General features: G+C 38.5%; 1 protein-coding gene across 1 annotated transcript in view; it reads right to left on the bottom strand.

Annotated features, from left to right (window-relative positions):
* Positions 1 to 24060, bottom strand: part of LOC150086038 (DNA repair and recombination protein RAD54B-like) — a 354517-nt gene that overhangs the window by 284425 nt on the left and 46032 nt on the right. The window contains exon 7 of the mRNA XM_090374778.1: positions 6948 to 7038. Coding sequence (XP_090230904.1) covers positions 6948 to 7038 — 91 coding nt within the window. The remainder of the gene's footprint in view (positions 1 to 6947; positions 7039 to 24060) is intronic.

Genomic DNA, 24060 nt, shown 5'->3' with positions numbered 1-24060 from the left:
AATCTCCTGCTGCATTAGCTGCAAGCAAGAGTGTGGCCCTATCTTTTGATGCCTTGAACCCTGGAATTGTATTTTCCTCTATGCCAATGTAAGTTCGATCCGGTATTTTTTTCCCATACAGAGCAGTCTCGTGAATGTTAAAAATTTGCTGTGTCAAATAGCTGCCTTCGTTAATAATTTTTTCCAACACAACACAAAATTTTTCTGCAGCTACAGCATTGGCAACTTCACCGCTTACTTTAATGTTGTGGAAACAAGTGCGATGCTTGAACCTATTACACCACCCGTTGCTTGCCACGAACTTGGGTTGGGATCTGCTATACTTATCCTTAATATCTTTATAAATACTTGTTGCTTTTGCTTGAATGGTCATTGGACTCAGGGGCACTCGCTTCTGAATCTGATTTTCCATCCATATTATTAACAGCGGTTCCATCTTCGATATAGCACCTGAATGCTGTTTTGTGATCACTGTTGATCTTAAGTGCGTTGATCCTTTGACATGTTCTTTTATACGGGCACTGTCCTTTAAAATAGTATTCACTGTTGAAGCAGCGAGACCTAATCATCTTCATTTCTAAATCAATTTTGTTTCATTTCCTGACACTGCCAGCACTTGCACTTTCCGTTGGGTCCCTTTCCCTTCATCACTGTAATACGTAAATAGGAATGAAGAGAAGTTTCTGAAAATTTGTGTTTTTTATGATTGAAGATTTCAGTGAAGGGGAATGCAATTTCACAATAATAACGTAAAAACCCACAGAATTCCAGATATCGTTATTATCGCAAATGCAATAAGATCGAGTTTGCCACCCATTTATAATTGATTGCACTAACATAAAAGCCCAATAAACTGGAAGGTGCAAATTGTTTTTATTGTTTTATGGTAGTGACCGCCAGATATGCGTTTTAGAAAAATATCACAAAGGCGTGCAAAATTGATTCTTATAACGGAACATATCAAGATGATGAAAGTGTAGTGCAATTTCCATTATAAAAATGACCTTTTACAGACATAAGTAGCTTAGTTATATAGCGAAAATTTCAACTTCCGAGGTCTTGGAATGAATTACCAAAAAAACAATGTGTTATTGGGTTCACATTATGATATTTTCGTGATAACTCTATGTATTCCTAAGGGATGCAAAATACATTTCCATGATTTTTTTTTTTTTAACTTTGCACTGGCCGGCAAGAACTTTACGTAAAGTCGAATTTCTGTAAGTTGAGTATTACGTAATTTGGGAAGTTCCTGTAAATGACTCCACAAGATAACATTCTCGTTAAAAAAATCCTGTATATATTTGGAACTTCAGATCATTAGTAATTACATCCATTTTCCTTTCAAAATTACAAAAATTGTCACTCAGTTTTTTATTATAATAATTTTCGTATTTAACAAGCTTATGTTTTATAGTTTTCTAACTGGTGACCACCTTGTGTAAATTGCTAACCTAAATGCTTCTTTTTTTTTTTTTTTGATAAAAACATCTTAACCAAAGAATAGCAGAAAAAATGAAGAACATTTCACATAATACATAAAAGACCATGTTCTTAAATTTCTGTCTATTGTTCAATACTTTATCAATGGTGAGACAGGTGGGCCACCTGCACTTTAGATAAACGTTTTCTGTCTTTCTTTTTTTTTTAATAGTTTCAAAACAAAACTACAATCAATTTTGAACGACAAACCAACAACAAAATAACAAACCAGCTTACCTCACTGTTCACAGATACTGGGGAAACTCACAAAAACTTATGACTCTCTCTCTCGTATTAGTATACAGCTTTAATTATGAAGAAATCATATTCAGAAAAACAGACCTATGATCATTAACAAAAATTCTATACTGTAGCCATAATGAAAATTAACCATGGAAAATCTTCAAATAGATAAAGCTTAAAACCAACACTCTAATATCTGAAAAACATAAAATTTCACTGAGAGACCTTCCATCTCTTTCATATAATATCATCCTTATCCCTTCCCAACTCAGTAACTCTCGCTACTAACATTGTGCTCAGTAAACAATGCAGTATCTATGGAAAATTCTTAAAATATCCATTTAAATATTAACTTGCTGACCGGGCTAGCTGGGTGGGTAAAGTGCCTGACTGGCAACCCAAAGGTTGCGGGTTCGAATCCCGCCTCGAGCTTGGAACAGAGTACTGCAAAAACCTTGGGAGGTGCATTATGGCCACAGAAGCCGATGCGCCAACAACGAACAAAAAATATATATATATTAACTCCTACTCAGAAATGATTTGAGTGATCAAGAATCATGATAGGTATGGAAATTGTTTTCTCTTTTCCCTTCCTTTTTATTTATTGCTCCTTAGTGAACAATGAAGTACCTCTATCTTTGAGCAAAGAAATATAATCTAAATAAGCTAAACAAATATATTGTATATATCAATGCAAATACAAACTAAAAGAAGGCAACAACAATTAAATAAATATCATGGCCACGAGCTTCTCCAACAAGGAGGAATATCCTTCTCCAATAGGCAAAAAGGAACTAATGCAGATAGATAAAGAGATAGGCCACAGTTTGAGTTCTATGAATGAAAACACTGTAGTATATTCATTTCTACTACACAATATTTCTTTAAAAAATAAACTACGGTTACAAATAAAATAACAAATACGTAGTTCACTAATGCAGAGTAATAAAGTTTTTTTATCTTTAAAAATAAAAACATATCAATATTAATGTTATTTGCAGTATAGCGATGCTAAAGTCTCTGTAAAAGTGTGCACAAAGTGGATTCTTGTGGGGAACTCAGCAGATAAGCACTACAGAAGAGAATGGCTCGCCAGAATCAAGTTTCAACCTGGCAGACAATGTAATAAACAATCTCAAGTTTTCAGGAAATAAAATGTTGCTTTCACCAATCTGTATCAAGCTGGGATACAACACTTTGTTACAGCATTGAATCCTCATGGTGACTCCTTCAGGCATATGCAACCTGTGTTTCCAAATTGTCTGATGCCAAAGTGAAAAGTAGCTTATTTAATGGTACATAAGTGAAGCTGATCTTATCTTCATAAGAAATGGAAAAGTAAAATGATTAATGCTGAGAAAAATGCCCGACAGTTGTTTTGTCTTATAGTAATCTTTCTGCATGATGGCTTTCTTGGTAACATTAAGAGGTAATTAGGTCTTTGTGTAACATTACAAAGACCTAATTAACAAGTTTATTGAAAATTACAGAAAAATGAGTTGCAATGTATCAATCAATTTCAATTGCACTTTCATCTGGATTTTTTTCAGAACGTTAATTTTTAATTGTTAATTGTTAATTTTTAAAACGTTAGTGATGACCATCGGAAGAGATTCCACCAGAATATTCAAACAATGGAGAAAAGGTAGCAATGAAGGTGGGATGAAGCTATGAGCGGCAACTATATCTGGTTCTTGGTTTGGAACAATCACACTGATCACAAAAGATACAGATGTTCAGATATAAATTTTAAAGAAAATTTTTTCTGATTAACCCAAGGAGGGCTTCTACTTTTAATTTTTGATTCAGTTAACTTGTTATTTATTTTGTAGCAAAGATTAATAGTCTAAGCTGTACAGAAGTTAAACATTGTTAATCAATCTGATACAGTACTGTTGCATATATACTATTCTTTCATTTCTGGGAAAACATTGATGCTATAAAAAACTAAGGCCATATTCAGAATCAAGTAGAAACAGGTGCATGTATACTTGCATGTACACCAATGCTAGGAGTATAGTTAATAAATTTGATGAGCTTGAAGTGCTAGTCAAGACATCAAAGGCAGATATTGTTCAGATACCAGAGATGTGGTGTCACACAGACACCACATCTCTGGCACATACAGTGCAGAATTGGAATTTGGGGAGTACAATGTGTACAGAAAGGATAGACAAGACAGGAAGGAAGGAGGGGTTATGCTGTTAGTTAAGAAACGCATAAAATCAAAGTGCATCCAACTGATGTTGGTGGACAATGCAATGTTGAGTCTGTTTGGTGTGACATAAGCACTGGGAAAGGAAAAATGAGAGTAGGTGGGTGTGTTATAGGCCTAATGAATCTGATGAGTATAATGAGCAATTGTGCAGAGAAATAGAGTGAGCCAGTAAATAAGAATATCTTATAATGGGGGATTTTAACTTTCCAGATATCGACTGGAACTTCTGGGTTGGTCACTCGCACACTAGCAAGATTTTTGTGGATTTATTGGATGACTGTTTTCTACAGCAACATGTTCGAGAGGCAACCAGAGGGAGTAATACTCTTGATCTGATTATCAGCAGTGATTATTCATGCATTAAGAATTTGCAGTTAAAGGAACCACTGGGTGACAGTGATCACAATGTACTAATGTGGGAATTACTTAGAGATGTAACTACCATAAAGGCTAAAGGGAAGGGCTATTGCTTTCGTAAAGGTGATTACGGGAGTCTCAGACAGTTTTTAAATTCTCTACAGTGGGATCAACTGATGATGTTACCAATGTTGAATTCTAAATGGGAAGCATTCAGGGACTTAATTTTGGAGGCTACTAGGCTTTTCATTCCAACTAAGAAATACTGTTCAAGGTTTAGGCCAAATTGATGTCAGATGAACTAATGAGGCTCGTGGCAGAGAATAAAAATGTAAGGGATGCATATAAAGTATCAGGTGACACAGAAGCCTATGGCAGTTATAAACTAGTCTGTAATTAAGTCACAAAGGAGATTAGGCAGGTTACGGAGGCAGATTATGAGAAATCCTTGGCAAAGGATGCAAAGAAAAACAGCAGAGTTCTTTACTTATGTAAACTCTAGAAGGAAAGGGATGAATCAGATTGGACCACTTAACATTGATGGATTGACTATTGATGATCATGCTAAGGTAGCTGACAAACTGAATGAGTATTTTGCATCCACATTCACACATGAGGAGTTATTCAATGAGGGGAGTGCAAGATGTATATCAAACTCAGGGAGCTAAGTGATTTTGTAATAACTCCCTGTTAACAATTAGCTCCCTGTTTCGCAAACAGGGAGCTAAGTGATTTTGTAATAACTGAGAGCAAAGTGGAGGAGAAATTGTTTAAGTTAAAAGTAAAAAAGCACAGGGGTGGATGGGATCTATCTAGGTATATTATAGGAGGCAGCAAAGGACGTTAGCAAACCCTTAGCCATAATTATGAGAGCTTCCTTGGACTCAGAGGAGGTCCCCATGGACTGGAGGTGTGCAAATGTATCACCAATTCACAAAGGAGGTTCAAAGGGTGACACAAATAACTATAGACCTGTTATTTTAACTTGTGTTCAGGGGAAAATAATGGAATCACTAGTTAAATAAGCATTGCAGGATCATCTTGACAAGACTGCAGTAATAGTTAAGACAGCATGGGTTTGTTAAAGGGAGGTCTTGTCTGACCAATTTGATTGGATACTATAATGTGGTCACAAAGGTCACATACTATAATGTGGAAACTGAATGCCAAAAATAATTTTGATATCATATACTTGGGTTTCAGGAAATCTTTTGATACTATTGCACATGGAAGACTGCTGTACAAATTGGAGAGATATGGCATTAAGGGTAAGTTGCTACAATGGATAAAGGGATGGTTGAGTGGGAGAAGACAGAGTGGTTATCAGTGGACACTGCCCTTCGTGGACAAATGTTATTAGTGGAGTTCCCCAGGGTTCGGTGTTGGGCCCATTATTGTTTTGTATATTTATCAATGATATTGTTGAAGGTATATCAGGTTTAATGTCCAAGTTTGCAGATGATGCAAAGGTTGGCAGGGTTGTTAATGACAGTAAAGACAGTATGCTACTCCAACTGGATCTAGATGTTGGACAAATGGGCTGAGAAGTGGCAACTGAAGTTTAACATTAACAAATGCAAAGTACTGCATATGGGTAACAATAACTGAAGAGAAATGTACCAACTCTGTGGTACTACACTCAGGGAAGTGGAAAGTGAAAAAGACCTGGGGGTAATTGTGCAGTAAAATATGAAGTTCCCTGAGCAGTGCAGACGGGCTGCCAGGGCAGGTCATGGAGTCTTATCCCTGTCTCTGCTAGCAATATAGGAATTTTGCTAGCAGAGACAGGGAGGTGATTATCCGGTTATACAAGGCAATGGTCAGGCCACACCTAGAGTACTATGTACAGGTCTGGAGGCCTCATTTTAGGAAGGATGTAAAGTTGTAAGAACGAGTACAAAGAAGGTTTGTTTGTTTGTTTGGTTTTTAGGAGCATTAGCAACTAAGGCCATATTCCTCCGGGATATGCGGTGGTCATTCCTTGACCTTTCTGCATCCTCCGTATTTGGTGTCGACAGGCTCGAACACCGGTCTAATCAAGAAGCGTGTGCTACGCACTGCTGCTCCTTCCCATCTGGCTACGGAGGCACCTACAAAGAAGGGCAACAAGATTGGTGAGGGGAACAAAGGGGTGCTCTTACCAAGGAAGGCTTAAGTTCTGCAAATTGCAGTGCCCGGAAAGTAGGCACCTGCAAGGTGATCTGATTGAGGTTTATACGGCCTTGAATGGCGTGAGCAGGCTGAATGCTGATGGGATTCTTACTCTTGTTCAGATTAAGAACCTGAGGGGACACAGATTCAAATTGAGGAAAGACAGTTGTAGAATAGATGTGCGGAAATTTGCCTTTAGGCAGCGGGTAGTTGATTGGTGGAACAAACTTCCATCTTTTGTTGTGGAAGTTGATAGCCGAAATAAATTTAAGGCTGAGCTGGACAGGCATTTGGAATGAATGAAGGGGTGAAATGGGAGGGGTTTTTTTTGGCTGATGCTGCATAAGCTTGCTTTCTTGCATCGTATGCCTCTACTAATGCTAATGACTCCCAAATTCATATAGAAACATCAGATAAACAGAAAACCTATTATACAGCACTATTATAGATACCAGTGATAGAATTTAAAGGAATAATAAAAAAACCTTGTACTTACAAGTTGAATGCTTTTGAGAAGGCACTATTATAGTACAAGCTTCAAAACACTTTCCTTTCCTATATTCTTCTTCAGATAACTCACACTGGATCTAAGTACACAAAATAGATATGAAAACAAGAATGAAGTAAATGTGGAAAAAATAATCTTTTGTAAAAAATCCTTAATAAAACTGGCGTTGATTTTTATGAAAAAAAAAAAAAAAATGATAAAGATGCAGGGAAGTGCAAGATTAGTCACATACAAAAGGGGTTCTCTTCAGTTCGGTACCCTTTTGAAGAAAGGTACAGATCAAAGTGTTTAAGGATTGAGCTCTAAATGGATTGAGTACACTAAATAATGGCATCTTTACTCTTTCTCAGACAAAACACATTTGGGGACATAAATTGAAGTTGTAAAAGGATGGTTAGAAAACAGAACATATGTATAAAAATTTGTTTTCAGTCAAAGATTGTTGGAACAAACTTTCAAATGGTGTTTGCATCATTTGTCACTACTAATAATAATGAAAAGGGTTTGGGAATACATACAGTATGATATGAAGCTTTCTGAACATTGGAGATACGCTGCTAGGTCAGTGCATGTCAGTTCTGCCAATGATATACAGGAATTTTGCCAGTGAAAACAGAAGTGATTATTCCATTATATAAAGCAATGGCCACATCTTGAACACTACTCATGCAATGTGTATGAGGGTGCATAAATTTAAATTTAGAAGGGTAAATTTTAGAGTAAATGTACAAAAATTTCTTTAGTCAGAGTGCTAATTTTCAACACCTACCTGCTCTTGTGGGCATTTGAAATTTGTCTAAATTTATGGAAGGAATAGATAAATACTTGAAACAAACAGATAAAAAGCTGAAGGAAGATGACTTTGGCTTCCTCAGGTTTTTTTTTTTTTTTTCCTGGGGAGGGGAGTTGGCTGCTGCATTAAGTTTGCTTCCTTGTTAGGCATATTAGGCATATTAGAAATGCAATAGGCACTTCATATATATGTATGAAGTGCCTATTGCATTCACTATGTCCTGTCTACCTGTCCATATGTAATCGTGGCATATGCTGACAATCTGGTTGTTCTGGTTTCTGGTGATTCTAGGCTCCAATTGGAGGAACGTGCCAATGACATTTTATTGGACCTTCATAGTTGGTGTCAGATTCATAAATTGGAGATCTCTATCTCCAAAACTAAACAAATGCTGTTCAAGGGTTCCCTCAGCATCAATCATCCGCCCAATATTAGGATTTTGGACCAGCACATAAAACTTGTTAAATCTTACAAATATTTGGGTGTCCTCACTGACAACCATTTTCAATTCGTTCAACACGCCAAATTTATTCTACACAAAGTAAAAACTTTAACTGGAAAGTTAATCAGAATTAAAAGGACTTCTGTGGGACTCAAACCTTCTGTTCTTAGAATTTATTATAAAAGCATTTTTCTTCCTATAGTTTGTTATGCTGCTGGTGCTTGGGGTCCTATTGTGTCCAAATTCTTAGTTAATAAATATTTGACTCAGCCCAACATTTCTTTCTGCTGGCTACTTCTCGCGCTTGAAGGACTATTGCTTCCTCTGCCCTCCAAGTCATTACTGGTAAAGTTCCTATTATATTTGAAGTGATTTTTACCTTCAATATTGTAGAAGACAAGGTATTCTTTCTGTGCTGGATCGATATTATTTAAATTTAGATCTTCAAAATTGGATATTCAACGTTTATACGTTGAATATCCAATTTTGATCCCTTATGGGATCAATTTCTTTCTGAATGGCAGCTTGTTTGTTTGTTGTTATGTTTGTTATTTTGGTTTTTAGGAGCATTAGCAACTAAGGCCATATTGCTCCGGGATATGCGGTGGTCATTCCTTGACCTTTCCGCATACTCCGTATTTGGTGGTGACGGGATCGAACCCCGGTCTAATCAAGAAGCGTGTGCTACGCACTGCTGCTCCTTCCCACCTGGCTACGGAGGCGCCCTGAATGGCAGCTTGACTGGATTAATGGAGCTACAGGTTGTACCACTTTTCTATTCTTCCCAAAGGTCATTGAAATTAATAAGAAAAATTTAGCTTGGTTTTCTCCTGGGCTTTATACTACTTTTTTGTTTTCCGGTCATGGAAGTTTGAATGAAAAATTGTTCTCCTTGGGTCTTGCTCCTTTCCCAAATTGTTCCTGTGGTGCGGTAGAATCTGCCACTCACTTAATTTTTGATTGTATTTAGTACATTGACTTCAGGTCTGAATTTCAACTGATCACTGGGGTTTTACATGTTGATGATCTTCCAAAATTGGTGGAGACTTTAGAAAACTATAATACTTATTCCATTTTTGCGAAAAAAATCTTCAAATGTCGTAAGAGATTGGCTTCTCTTGATTTATAGTTTTGTCTTTTCTTTGCTTTGGACTTTCTGCGGTTTCTTTGGTTTTTCTGCACTGTTGCTTGTTTGATAAAATTTTGGTTGCTCTGGTTTGGTTGCTTGGGTTACTGTTTTTCTTTTTTGATGTTTTGGTTGTCCCCTCTTTTTTTTTTTTTTTTATGTCGGCCTTGGCACTTTGCCGTTAGATGACTTGGCGGCGTATAGGGGAAACTCTGGTTACTGCCTTTACATACAAGAATACTTTGTCCACATGTAATACAAGGATAGTTGCCGGTATGCCCCTTGATAAACAGAAGGGGCCTCCACTACTGTCTATCAGGGGGCATACCAGCAACTATCCTTGGATACTCCATCAATAACCTGAATGAAATCATACAGGAAAAGAAACAAATTGCCACCTACTATATCAGACTTGGCAGGACAGATGGACTGCTACCAACAAGGGCCCAATCACCAAGAAATTTATACCTTATGTGAATGCCATATTTCCCAAGTCTCCAAATTGGTTCTCTCCTGGTCTTTATCCCACCTACCTTATTACTGGACACGGATCAATAAACCACAAACTAACATTCATGGGAATTATTGTTACTATAAGACTTTGGGGCCAGATGGGCTTCGAGGTCTTAGACAAGAATACTCTGTACATAAGGGACCTATTGAATGCTGAGAACATTAGCTTGATGACAAGGCTACAATTGAGTTCTGAATAGCGAGACTCGACGTTGAAAACTTATGTAGAAGTAGCAAGGAGTTCTGTACAGGAAAGACTGGCTACGAAGACTATTATAATTAAGGCCAAGTCTGAGAGTCAGGTGACCAAGTGAAGGCAGAGTTGGTTGAGAAGTTAGCTCCCGCTCTGCCAACCATCAAGGTGTTGGTGGTAAGGCCTATTCGAAACTGGAGGGTAGCCATTGAGGCTCCCTCTAGTAAGGACATACTGAAGATATCATTAAGTGTCCAGGCCCCGCAGTCAGGATTGAAGGTGGAGAGGACTCTCTGTTAACATCAGAAGCTGGTGGTGTTCTATATAGATTCTAAAGTAACAAGAGATCAAAGAGAAATTTTGGCAACGGAACTTCACAGATAGTGGACTTTCAGTGGACAAAGTGCTTTCTGAGGTGGCCTTGTGTCTAGTGACTATATTCACCTCAGAAAGCACTTTGTCCTTTGAAAGTCCATTATCTGTGAAGTTCCATTGACTTCACAGCTAGTGGGGTCGCACCAAGTGCGTAACCTGCTGGCACCGACCCAATGTTATCGATGCACGGCATTTGGGCATGTTGCTAGATATTGTTCTGCAGACGAGTTCTGCAGTCACTGTGCGGGAACAAGGGCACATTTAAAAAGACTGCATGAAAAAAGCAGATGCACCAAAGTGTATAAACTGCTGGAGAAGGAAGTCTCCTTCTGCACACTCAGCAGTGGATAAGTTCTGCCAGATTGCGGTGGGGTGATAGATATCCTTAGGAGTAGGACTGACTACTGTGATTAGGGTCCCGCTGATGGTGCAAGTTTCTTCAGGCAGTAGGAATGATCAGATTATGATGCCCTCATCCGGTAGTGGTCGTGGAGTTTGTTGGCGTGTGTTGGGTCAGTGCTGGTGGGTTGCGACTTGTGTTGTTCCCCTGATTGATTGATTTTTTAATGTCAAGATTGTTGTGAGAACCACAATAGTTAAAGTTACTGTAAGAAAGTAAATATAATTCACTTATGTTTATTATTATTTGTACTGACAAGTTTTCAGATGTTTTGCTAAATGGGGAAACCTACCTCCTCATGGTGGGGACGGTAACTCGTGCAGGGGTGGGGAGCCACCCCATCGTGAGGCTAAAGGTCATTTCAATTTAAGTTATTTGTCAAAGTAGATGAATTGTTGTGAAAATTGATCATCTAAATGTTAAGAGATAGACACACAAGTTTTAGTGGTATATGGACAGGAGTCTGGGAGATCATTATTCTGAGACTGACAAATGTCCACGTGTAATAACTCCAACTGAATAGATTTCCATAAAATTTTACATTTGACTTTTTTAGAAAAATTTGTCAAGATATCCCAAATTTCATTAAAATTGGACTAACAGAAACCCCCAGTGGATGGGAATTTTAATAAAATTTTATATTTAACTCTGTCACCCCATTCCAAATTTCATTAAAATCAAGCCAATACAAATCTAGAAATTATTGAGGAACACCAGCATTACCATCTACCCTCACCCGCAGTGAGTGGTGTAACAAGGCCATTTTTGATAACAAGACTTCTTTTTAATGATTTCATTTTTAACAATTTTTTTGGACCTTATACAATGTATTATCAGAATTAAGAATAAAATTTTAAAGTTTTCTGTTTTAAACTATTTCTTGCCTTTTCTACTGAAAAAAGAAAATTGTTTAGTAAAGTAAAGATGGTCAAGTGCTTCCTTTTATAGTTTTTTGTGCCAGCTAGAAAATTAAAATTATTTAGTATAGCTCACTTATGAATTAAACCTCTTGTTATGACATACTTTCTTTTATTCAGTTTTTGCAGATGCATAGTTGCTTCTTTTTCTCCTTTTTAAAAAAAAAAAAAAAAAAAAAAACCAAGCAAGCGTGAGTCAAAGGTTGAGAAAATGAGAAGCGATACTTGTTGACGGTTGTTTTGAATTTCTGTAGATTGTAATTTTCAGGAAATACGTGTGAAGAGAGTTGTTCCAGAAAATGAAAATTGAAGGAATAAATGAGAAAGAAGAAAAGTTGGTTCTGTGAGTTTGAAGTTGGACAGTAAAAGTAAAAGGATGCTAAATGGTTGCAGCATGTGTTTGTTCTGGTTTGGAAGAGAGAGAGAGAGAGAGAGAGAGCAGGAATTATAAAAGCCAATTCAGAAGAACAGTGCCCATGGAAGTTTATATCTATAGAAAAGGCATGTAGCAGAAACAGAATATCTATGAAGCAGAGAGTGGAGAGGCTTTGTTAGAGATGAGTCATTAATTAACCTAACTGTCCTCTTTTGAATGGAGTCTAGAAGACACTGAGAAATATTTTGAGGGCACCACCCTAGGCATAGAAACAGTATTCAATGGTAGAGCATATTTGAGATTTGTAGAGAGTGAGTAGCTGTTTGGAAGAAAACTAACACTGAGAGTGAAAGAAAAATTGCAGTTTATTAGATGCAGAGGAAGCAATATTTGTAATGTACTTATACCAAGAGAGATTAGAAGTCGGGGTGATCCCTAACAGAGATATGTCATCTTGTCTAGAAATCTGGAGAGTCATCTGAGAAATCTCAGTCATTGAAGATAAGCATAAAAGCAGAAGAATCCTTTTTATGAGATATAAGACAAGACTGAGTTTTAGAAGGATTGAAATCAATAAGTTATTTTAGCCCCCACAGAAAAATTACCTGGAGATCTGCATTTAAGGAATTGGTACTGGATATTTGAGAAGGGTGAAGCTGTTTGTGCAAGGCATGGTTTCTCAGACTGGAAAGTGGAATGCTATCATTGCAAAACTACAGATAGAATTTCCAGTCAATGGAAGAACGTCATTAATATACAAGAGGAAAAGAGTGAGAGAAAGAAGTGAACCTTGGGGAAAACCAGCATTAGCAGAGAAGTTAGAAGACAGAGAGCAGTCTACCATCACCTGCAGTGAGCAGAGAGAGAGCAGGATACCCAATTACAAAAAACAGTTATCAGACCATAAAATGGAAGCTTTAGAAGACCTTTATGCCAAACATGATCAAAAGCCTTCACACGTATTTCATGAAAATTGCAATCTACAGAAATTCAAATCAACTATCAACAAGTATCTTCTTTCACTTTCTCAACCTTTGACTCACACATGGTACTAAGTGCAATAGGTTCTAATACCTTTCTTGCTTGGGGGTTTCGAAAAAAAAAAAAAAAAAGAAACAACTATGCATCTGCATAACCTGAATAAAAGAAAGTACGAGGACCGGTACGAAAGTAATGCCTCCTAATTTTTTGCTTTCGTGTGTCACTGAGGGGTCACTAGAGGTCTCTAGTTTCGCCATACTGAGTGGCACTATGATCAGTCTCATGAGTGTAGTACACAGATAGTTCAAAATGGTGTATGTTACAGATATTAAGCAACGAGTGGTGATTGAATTTCTTACCAAGGAAGATGTAATGCCTATCAAAATTTATACGTGTTTCAAAAATGTGTATGGTGACAATACTGTAGATGTGAGTATAGTTAGACATTTTAAAATTGGGAAATTGATATTCAAGGTGTGTTTGTTTTAATTGCAGCCTCCAGGGTTTCCCCTTTATGCCACTGTAGCATCTGAAAAGGCAAAGGCCAGACCAGCAAGTGTATGTACGTGTTTTGTTATGTTGAGTGTTGCACCTGGTGACTTTGCAGCCAGGGAGCAGGGGACACCTGGTCATCTGCCCCATTACCCCCAACCTTGGCCATGTGGAGGTGCACATGATCCACTTTCTAGCTGAGACACTTAATGGGACTATCAGGCAAGCCTGGGAGCCCCAAGGTATTCAAAAAAAGGAAATGGGATATAGAAGGGGTAGTATAGAAAATGGAGGGAAAGGAAAGTGGACAGAAAGCAAAGGGATGAAAAAAAAAGTCATCCCCAGAAAAGAAGCAAAGTAGGAAGAAAAGACAATCAATTTTTATACTAAGAAAATTAATCTTGAAGAACAATTTAGATTAATCTTGTAGAACAATAATGTCTAACTGGCAGCAGTACCAAGAAAATTAACATGTCACAGCTGCAACAATCAGATACCAATACATAATTTTCAAATGACTTGGTTAAAAATATTAACATTAAAACTCTTGATATTATGATTAACACTCTTGATAAGTAAGTAAAAAAGCCTATGCACTCTGGATTTATTATTTTATTCATTATTTCGCAGCACAGACCGGAACAGAAAGTAAAATAAAATGACGGGTTGTAGTTAAAGCTGCTTTAATGCTGAATACATACAATAAACAGTAAAACAAATACATACAGTAACTGGTAATACAAAAAGCTTTCGGGCTTTATGTAGCCCTTCAGTTAACCATTGGACTGAAAGTTTTAGAAACGTAGAACTTAAGAGCATGCGATGGCAATTGTGCACAGTGAACTGCTTGATGCAACAACTAATCGTTGGAAGCTAAAGCATGTGGTTGTGACATATGGGAACGTTGCAACGTTTGTCAGTCATGAGAATGATTGCTTCGATAATAGGACGAACACGACATCCTTTGTTTCTGTTGACAGAAGTATTAGAGCACGTGATGTGTAGTGATTCAAACCAGGCACGGCATCAGTAATGGTGGGACCGATCGACAACCATGACATCGCGGCATGGGTTAATGTCGTGTCGGGTTGACCAGAAGTGCTCAGAAATGGCCGAGTGTTCTATGACCGCTAAGTGAATGGCTCTTTCATGTTTCGAAATACGTTCGTCATGTCTTCTGCCAGTTTCCCTGACGTAGCAGCTGGTGCAGTCATGGCAAGAAATGTGGTAGATTAGCCCACTCTGTAGTAAGGTGGGAATGGGTGTTTTCACTTTGGAGATGAGGGATCGCAACTTCCTGCCTGGGAGTTATATGCACCATATCCCATGAGATTTTAGGACCCTAGAAACCTGCTGTGAAAGATTTGGGTAGTATGGGATAAAGGCGATCGCGGCAGTCATTACCTTGAATGGTCCTGTCGGTCGCTACGTGGTCACAGGCCTGCAGGTCACACCTATCTAGTGTACTGGTGGGGTAGCCACATCTCGTGAGGTGTGTCTTGACCCTAGCAATCCCGGTGTGCCTTTCATCTGCAGAACTAGAGTGGGTCCAGGTGCGAGTTAATATGGCCCGTGCAGTGCTGAGAAGATGGCTGTGCATGTGTGCTGACCGGTAGTTTGTAAATTGGCCAGTACACATTGACTTGCGGTAGACTATTGTTCTCAAGCGCGTGCCCTCACATTGAACCAGGGTGTCCAATATGGTAGGGTATTGCCCGACTCTAGTTCGATAGTGAATTTTATGAGAGGTGACAGAGAGTTAAGGTGGTCTAAGAGTCGGTTGTCCAAATCTCTGGGAATGACTACAAACACATCATCCACATAGCAACACCAAAAGATAATGGGATCTGGCATACTTGTAAATACACGACCCTCCAATTCTTCTGTTACAACATTTGCCGTGACTGAACTAACTATGCACCATATCCCATGAGAACTAAGTGTCCTTAACATGTTTCCCTGAATAAGTGGCAAATGCAATTCACCTAAAAACCGCAGCGATTTTGCATCATGCTCGCTTTTGCATCATCATCTCAACCATTGACAGATCTCTGCCCTTAAAGCATTGAATCAGGATTCTTCCGTCATCCTTCCGGCAGACAAAGGATGTTGAACATTTGTGTTGAATCATACTGATTATGAGGCAAAAGCCCTGTTGCTCCTGCAGGACACTTCTGTCTACCAACCATTAACTGTCCCTCCCATCAAAGCCTTGGAACAGTGGGAGTCGAAAGTAAACGTCCTTGTCAACGGTTGGTTTCAACAAGGGAAAATAACCGAGTCCATACATAGTCGCGTCCGTGCCTCTGGTTGCTAGATCCCACAATTCATCGGACTACCAAAAGTCCACAAAGAAGGTGTACCATTAAGACCCATTGTCTCCTGTTGTGACTCACTGAATTATGAATTGGCAAAATTTGTCTCAGGGCTCCTATCTCCCCTGGTACACAAGACCGCCAACACCATTTCCAACAGTGGTGAATTTATAGAATGGATCCAAACCCTATCCATCTCGGATAATCAAGTCATGGCCTTGTTCAATATTGTGTCCCTTTTTACTTCCATCCCTGTTGAGCTCACCATCACGTGCCAAGAAACTTTTGGTTAGTGACCAGATACTTAGCAACAGAACCCAACTAACTTCAGATGATGTTTCCACCGCTCTCAGACTGATGGCACAATCATGTTTAGTGATTCCATTTACCAATAGGTACACGGCACAGCCATGGGTTCCCCGGTTAGTTCAGTCACAGCAAACATCGTAATGGAAGAATTGGAGGGGCGTGCATTTACAAGTATGCCAGATCCTGTTACTTTTTGGTGTCGCTACGTGGATGATGTGTTTGTAGTCATTCCCAGAGATTCGGCAACTGACTCTTAGACCACCTTAACTCTCTGTCACCTTTCATAAAATTCACTGTCAAACCAGTCGGGCAATACCCTACCATACTTGGACACCCTGGTCTGACGTGAGGGCACGTGCTTGAGAACAATAGTCTAGTGCAAGACAATGTGTGCTGGCCAATTTACAAGCTACTGGTCAGCACACATGCACAGCCATCTTCTCAGCAGTGCACGGACCTTGTTAACTCGTGCCTGGACCCACTCTAGTTCTGTGGATGAAAGGTGCACCGAGATTGCTAGGGTCAAGACAGATCTCACAAGATGTGGCTACCCCACCAGTACCCTAGACAGGAGCAACTTGCAGGCCCATGACCACGTAGTGACCGACAGGACCATTCAAGTTAATGACCAGTCAAGTTAATTCACCGTGAGCACCTTTATCCCATACTATCCAAACCTTTCACAGCAGGTTTCTAGGGTCCTAAAATCTCATGGGATAAGGTGTGTACAACTCCCAGGCAGGAAGTTGCAATCCCTCATCTCCAAAGTGAAAACACCCATTCCCACCTTACTACAGAGTGGGCTAGTCTACCACATTTCTTGCTGTGACTGTACTAGCTGCTATGCCGGGGAAACTGGCAGAAGACTCAACAAACGTATTTCAGAACACGAAAGAGCCATTCACTTAGCGGACACAGAACACTCGGCCATTTCTGAGCACTTCTGGTCAACCCGACACAACATTAACCCATGCTGTGATGTCGTAGTTGTCGATCGGTCCCACCATTACCGATGCCATGCCTGGTTGGAATCACTGCACATCGCGTGCTCTAATACTTCTGTCAACAGAAACAGAGGATGTCGTGTTCATCTTATTATCGAAGCAACCATTCTCATGACTGACAAACGTTGGCAATGTTCCCATACGTCACAACCACATGCTTTAACTTCCAACGATTAGTTGTTGCATCAAGCAGTTCACTGTGCACAACTGCCATCGCATGCTCTTAAGTTCTACGTTTCTAAAACTTTCAGTCCAATGGTTAACTGAAGGGCTACATAAAGCCCGAAAGCTTTTTGTATTACCAGTTACTGTATGTATTTGTTTTACTGTTTATTGTATGTATTCAGCATTAAACTAGCTTTAACTAAAACCCGTAATTTTATTTTATTTTCAGTTCCACTCTGTGCTCCAAAATAGTGAATAAAATAACACTCTTGATATTATGATTAAAACTCTTGATATGATGATTTTAACTCTTGTTATTATGATTAAAACTTAATATTAACACAAGACCATGCAGTGAAGAATTAAAACTTAATATTAACACAAGGTAATGCAGTGAAGAAAAGACAAGAAGATTTAAATACTAGCTAATGGGGATTTCCACAGCAAGTAAGAAAGCAATTTACACAATTGAAAACGTCCAATTATTATACTGAACACCCAGCAACAACTACATTAAACCAAAAATCAGTCTTGTGATAATCAAATAACCTCCATCCCGATCACTACAGGTCAACTCTATTGAAATTTGATATTTGATTTGATATTTATATTTATAAATTTGATATTTGATTTGATATTTATATCTTAATATAAATTCATCAACAAACAGCTCAATATCTATCTAACAAAATTTTACAGTGATTTAAATTTCAATTTAGCAAGTCAGAAATCCTGCTCTTACAACAAGAAAATAGTAAGTCAGATAATAAGCTATACCAAAATATTACAACCAATCTGAGATTTCAGCATTATGAAGCTGCAAGGCAGAATTTTCTTTCCAAGATCTGTCATCGTCCCGTGTGAGAAGTCAGTTCAGCAATTATGTCCAGAGCCACCCAGAACACAAGAATAACCATTTACAAAAAGGCCAACTGCCCGGGCACACAAGGTACTCATAAGTTCAATATATTTTTTATCACTAATCTTTAATTGACTCGATCCAATTTTGTCTATAATTAAGACAAAATAAAAATTGCTACAAACCTCAGCAATGAAGCTTTATCACTAATTTCTAATTAAGCAGTCTCAATTTTATTTATTTATTTTTTTTTATACACAATTTTTCCCAAGTCTTTTGAGGAATCAAAATACCAAGCACAAGCTCTGTGCTCAGTACAAACATAATAGAGAACATCATATTGTTCTCAAGGGACCCAAGTGTTTTTGCTAAGGATCAGTTCCAATTAGTCTTTTCCTTCGCCTAAAGATCTTACTGCGAATCCTGCCAAAGCAAGGTAATTTTCTTTACTGTCAAGAAATCAAGGTAAGTTATTCTCCTTCGTATATATATTTGTCAATATTTGAAAGTCCCTTCTATAATCTAAGTAACAGTTACATTCAAAAATTGGATGCTGCACTGTTTCAGGCTATCTGCAGTTACACAGTGGAGAAGCAGCAAGGCCAAAAGTATGTAATTTAAAATTCCAACTTCCATTTAAGCCTGGATTAAACCAAGGCATATTTGATTTACTTAATTCTATCACCCTAGGCATGAATTTATTAGTTATTCTACCCTTAGTATCATTAGACCATTCCTCCAGCCAATCTACAAGGGACTGGTTCTGAATTCTCTGCACATCTTTCTTAAATGGTAACTCTATATTAAGTTTGTTGTTTGTTATTTAGTTTTGAGGAGCATTAGCAACTAAGGCCATATTGCTCCGGGGATATGCAGTGGTCATTCCCTGACCTTTCCGCATCCTCCATATTTGGTGGTCACAGGCTCAAACCCCAGTCTAATCAAGGAGCGTGTGCTATGCACTGCTGCTCCTGACCAACAAGACTATGGAGGCACTCTATATTAAGTGTATGGTGGTCAATAACAGCAGGCAGACCCTTCCACCTATAATACTGTAAGTAGTTAAATATTATTTCAAACCAAATGGGCAGTTTGCCTGTTAGTAGCTGGAGAGCTGATGTCGAAATTGTACAACATGCCCTTGATGTCGCCAATAAAAAGAACCGTTGAGCTTGCACAAAATACTTTTTTACAAGGCATTTACAAATACTAGTGCCCCGTGCATAGCAAACTATAGGTAAAAATATGCTTCCGTAATATATTTTTAATGTAGAACGCTTAATGCCCAAGCACATCTTGTAATTCTAATTAATTTTCCAGTCAGTGTTTTTATTTTCTGGAGTATATATTTTGCATGGGCTATGAACTGAAACCGATCATCGACCATTATACCAAAGAATATTTATACATACAGACAATTTTAATAGGTTGGTTGTTTAATTTTATGTTTGGTGGTCTCTGCAAATTAAGGTTACCTTTAAAGAGCCTTTATATTGTAATAATTTAGAAATATTGCAACAATAAGTCTTTCCAATACCTTCCCAGGAATGAGAAGAAGGGCAATAAAACGGTATGATGATTCCTGGTTTATGGATTTGTTGGGACTTTTTAATAATATTTTAAAATTCACTTGCTTCCATGTTTTGGGAAAAGAACCTTCTTTAAGACAGGTGTTAAGTAGATTTTCAATCAGTTTTGGACAAACTTTCCAAATTCTTTTCAAGACAAACTTCTATCAAATCTAAACCCGGGCATTTTCCCTCCTTCATGGAGCAAATGGCCTCATCAATCTCCTCACACTTGAAATTTTCTTCAAATGAAGGTCCTTCACAGGTTAAATGGTCTTTTCTTATTCTAGTGTATTCGGTATTTTCTGGAGATTGAACATCCTGATGTATTATTTCATTTGGAATAGCATTTATGGTCTCCGGCCATCTAAGCGTTTCAGTATTATTCGACTTTAATATGCATGGATGAGAAGACCTCTGCCGAATGTATCTTTACAACAACCAGTTTGTAAAGGAGACCCCATGAGTCTTCATCAAGAGTTGTTTTTACCAATCGTTCCTATGCTAAACACTTTTCTTTATAAATAAGATTAAAATATGTTCTTCTGGTCTCTATAAATTTCCTGCAAGTGCTCAATCTCCTCATTTGGTCTGCTATTACGTTTTGTGCATTGGTAATCTCATCTGGCATTCATTGGGTTGCTTCGCAAAGCAGAAAGATCCTGAGTCCATCATGGGACAGAATTCCTTCGTTGCTTTTCCTTTTGGAGAGTTCCATCACAAACCTCAGTAATAAGTTTCATTACCTCTCGCAACTGCAGGTTTAAATCCAGTTCTCCCAAACGTTCAACACTGTCATCAGTGAAAATTTCTATTAACTTCTATGGAATCAAAGAGTTCCTAATCTGCAATTTGTGTTTTGTGACGAGGAAAATCATAATTAAAATTAAGATTTCTGGGGTCTGAAGATGATACAATGTTGAATGCAATAACATTGTGGTCACTACCGGTCCAGGAGGTATGAACCCTCTAGTCCCTGACACAGTGACCAAATGTTCTATTAGTCAATGTGACATCGATAAAGGATTATCCGGATGCAGAGACAAATGTTGGTGGGTGTACTAGGGAATTCCAAATAGTTAAGGTCTTTGATTGAATAATTTCCTCTAATTGCTCGTCTTTAGAGTCCGAAATGGGGCTGTTCCATCCAAAAGAGTCCGGGGCTGTTCCATAGTGTTGATGATGCGTTGCATCCATGAGAATTAAGACTTTCTTCCAAGCTAATTTGTTTAAGGCCATTTCTAAATAGTTTAAGAATGGTTCTATGGATTGACCAGGTTGGCTACATTGCATATAAAGTGATATGCAGTAAACTTCTCAAAGATGCCCTCCAAACATGCACACACGGAGTGTTCCGTGCACAAGTCATTAATCCTGGTAACTGTGATGTTTGAATCTGTTATGACCAGGGCTGCCCAAACCATACCTCGAATCCACATTGTTTGAGTGACAGACTGTATGATTTTACAATCATTGGGTAAACCTTTGATTACACCTTTGTAGGCATATAATTCTTGTAGACCAAGAATGCCAATATTTTGCCCTACTATAATTTTAGAAAGATCGTGTAAGACCGAACCGATCTTTGACAATTTAGTTGAATTATTTTAACCGTTCCTCTAATAATATTATTTGTTTGTTCTATGCATAATTGGTTTGAGCTTTTGTTTGATCCTGGGCATGTAAATACTCCGGACATTTTAAGTCATAGTATGAATTGTCTGACTTTTTCTTCTTAATCTTGCAATTGGGGCAAACAATTGGCAATTCTTTATTTTGACATTCCACAATTTGATGCCCTTGCTGTCCACAGTGCCTGGAACCTACGCATTTGAAACAGCAGGAGGTATTTGGTTTTTAGGTGCATTACCAACTAAGGCCATATTGCTCCGGGGATATGCAGTGGTCATTCTCTGACCTTTCTGCATCCTCCGTATTTGGTGGTCACGGGCTCGAACCCCGGTCTAATCAAGAAGTGTGTGCTACACATTGCTGCTTCTGCCCACCTGGCTGCGGAGGCGCCTAGCAGGAGGCTATAATAAAATCCTTAAGACTATGCACCGAAAAACCCAAAAACAGGCAACTATCAGAGCTTAATAAAAAATTTTCTAATATTGGCAGGAACCTCGAAAACCCAGTGTGAATTATTCTTATTTTTTGATTTAATCTTAAATCTTAACTAGTTTTTTAAAATCATTCTCATTTACGTCAGACTCTAATATTTTTCTCATATAGGTCTAAAAATTCTTGGTCTGAAACTTCTTTATTTATGTCATAAGCTATAAGGGTTGAGTTTAATTTTCTTGATGACTCAACATTAAGTTTGTGTTTTTTAAATTTAGTGCAAGCGTTGAGCTTTTCTAAATCATTACTGAATGCCGTTTCAAAACTGACTTTTTCACGTACTTTCTGTACGTGTTTAATTTTTACCTGCCTCAATTCTGTTTTAAAGTTTTTAGATACTGCCTGTTTGATCTCCTCACTCATTTTAAGATCACACTCATCATTAGCACATATAATTACAACGCATTTTGTTTGTGTTCACGAAGGAATGTCACCCTGATCTAACTTTCTGCTCGTGTTTGAAGCATTTGAAGACGTAGGCATGGCAGGAGGTTCTAATTTTGCTTTCAATTTTTCATTTTCCATTATGAGATCAATTAATATTCTCTCCATGGTGTTCCATGTTTTACTCACTTCTATTGCCATTGTTGGAGTAACCTTAGAACCAGATTTAAGCATATCTAGTACATTATTCTTAAGTGCTAGAACAAAATCTAAATTTTCACTGTTCCTTGACTTCTCTAGTTCTCCATCAGACTGTACATTATCAGTAGCAGCCCCACCCAGGAACTGCTGTACAGATGGTAAATCATCCTCAATGATATTAACAAGCTGTACAAACGGCTCCTGAAATCCTTTCAGACTAGCCTCTACAAGCTCTGGTGCAACAGTCAGATTACCAGGCATTCCATCAGAGGACAAAAAGCTTTCATCAGACATATTTGTAAATTTGATAAAGCTGGAAAATTACATTGTTGACAAGCCCTGAATCGGCCAGCCAGTAATGTCACTGACAACAGACAACAAGAGCCAGATTGATGCACTGATCAAAGAAGATTGCTGCATCACAATACACTTTTTTTTTTCTTTTTTTTTGGTAGTTGTTGGGGTATTGGCTTCTGTGGCCATAATGCACCTCCCAAGGTTTTTGCAGTACTCTGATCCAAGCCCGAGGCGAGATTCGAACCCGTGACCTTTCACAATACACAAATTGTGTGATGCAGTCAGAGGACAGGGGACCATGTGTCCCCTGGCCCCTTGCTACAAAGTCACCAGGTGCCAGCACTCAACATAACAACACACATGCTGGCCTTAGCTTGTTTTTTTTTTTTTTTTTTTTTTTTGATTTGGTAGTTGTTGGCGCATCGGCTTCTGTGGCCATATTGCACCTCCCAAGGTTTTTGCAGTACTTTGATCCAAGCCCGAGGCGGGAATCGAACCCGCGACCTTTGGGTTGCCGGGCAGGTACTTTACCCACTCGGCTAGCCCGGTCGGCGCTGGCCTTAGCCAGCATGTGTGTTGTTATGTTGAGTGAAACTAAACCTGGGTCTACCTTTTCAGATGCTATAACAGCATATAGGGGGAACTCTGGAGACCACAATTAAAACAAACACCTTGACACCTTGTGCAATACAGTAGGTATAGGGAAACCTGATGTGATAATCATCATAAAGGCTGCAACAAAATTTGCACCCAGTGGGTCTCGAAAATGCTGATATGCAGAACTTCTCCGGCACTACGAGTGAAGGAGAGGTTTTTCTTTCAAGCATAGTCACAGGTGACAAAACCTGGGTCTACCATTATGACTCTGAAATGAAGAGAATGGAGTGGCACCATCAAACTTCACTGAGTAAGAAGTTCAAAAGACAGCCTTCTGTTGATGAAGTCATGGCAACAGTGTTTTAGGACAAAGATGGGATCTTGCTTGTGGACTTCTTGGAGCGTGGCACCACAATCAACTCAGATCGATATCGGGAAATGTTGAAAAAGTTGAAAGCACACATCTGTAGAGTTCACTGGGACAAAACCCCTAATGAGGTTCTTCTTCTCTGTGACAACGAACGATCCTACACAAATCTTCGCACGATGGAGGCCACTGCAAAACAGGGGTGCACTGTTCTTCCTCACCCCTCTCATAGCCGGGATCTTGCACCTTCCAACTATTACCTCTTCGGCCCACTGAAGGATGCACTCCGTGGAACCCATTTTG

This window comes from Mastigoproctus giganteus, chromosome 5 (assembly GCF_048544385.1).
Source record: "Mastigoproctus giganteus isolate SK-2022 chromosome 5, ASM4854438v1, whole genome shotgun sequence".
NCBI classification, from domain to species: domain Eukaryota; kingdom Metazoa; phylum Arthropoda; class Arachnida; order Uropygi; family Thelyphonidae; genus Mastigoproctus; species Mastigoproctus giganteus.
Note: the sequence above shows the minus strand (reverse complement) of the source record. Positions and strands in the feature narration are given on the sequence as shown.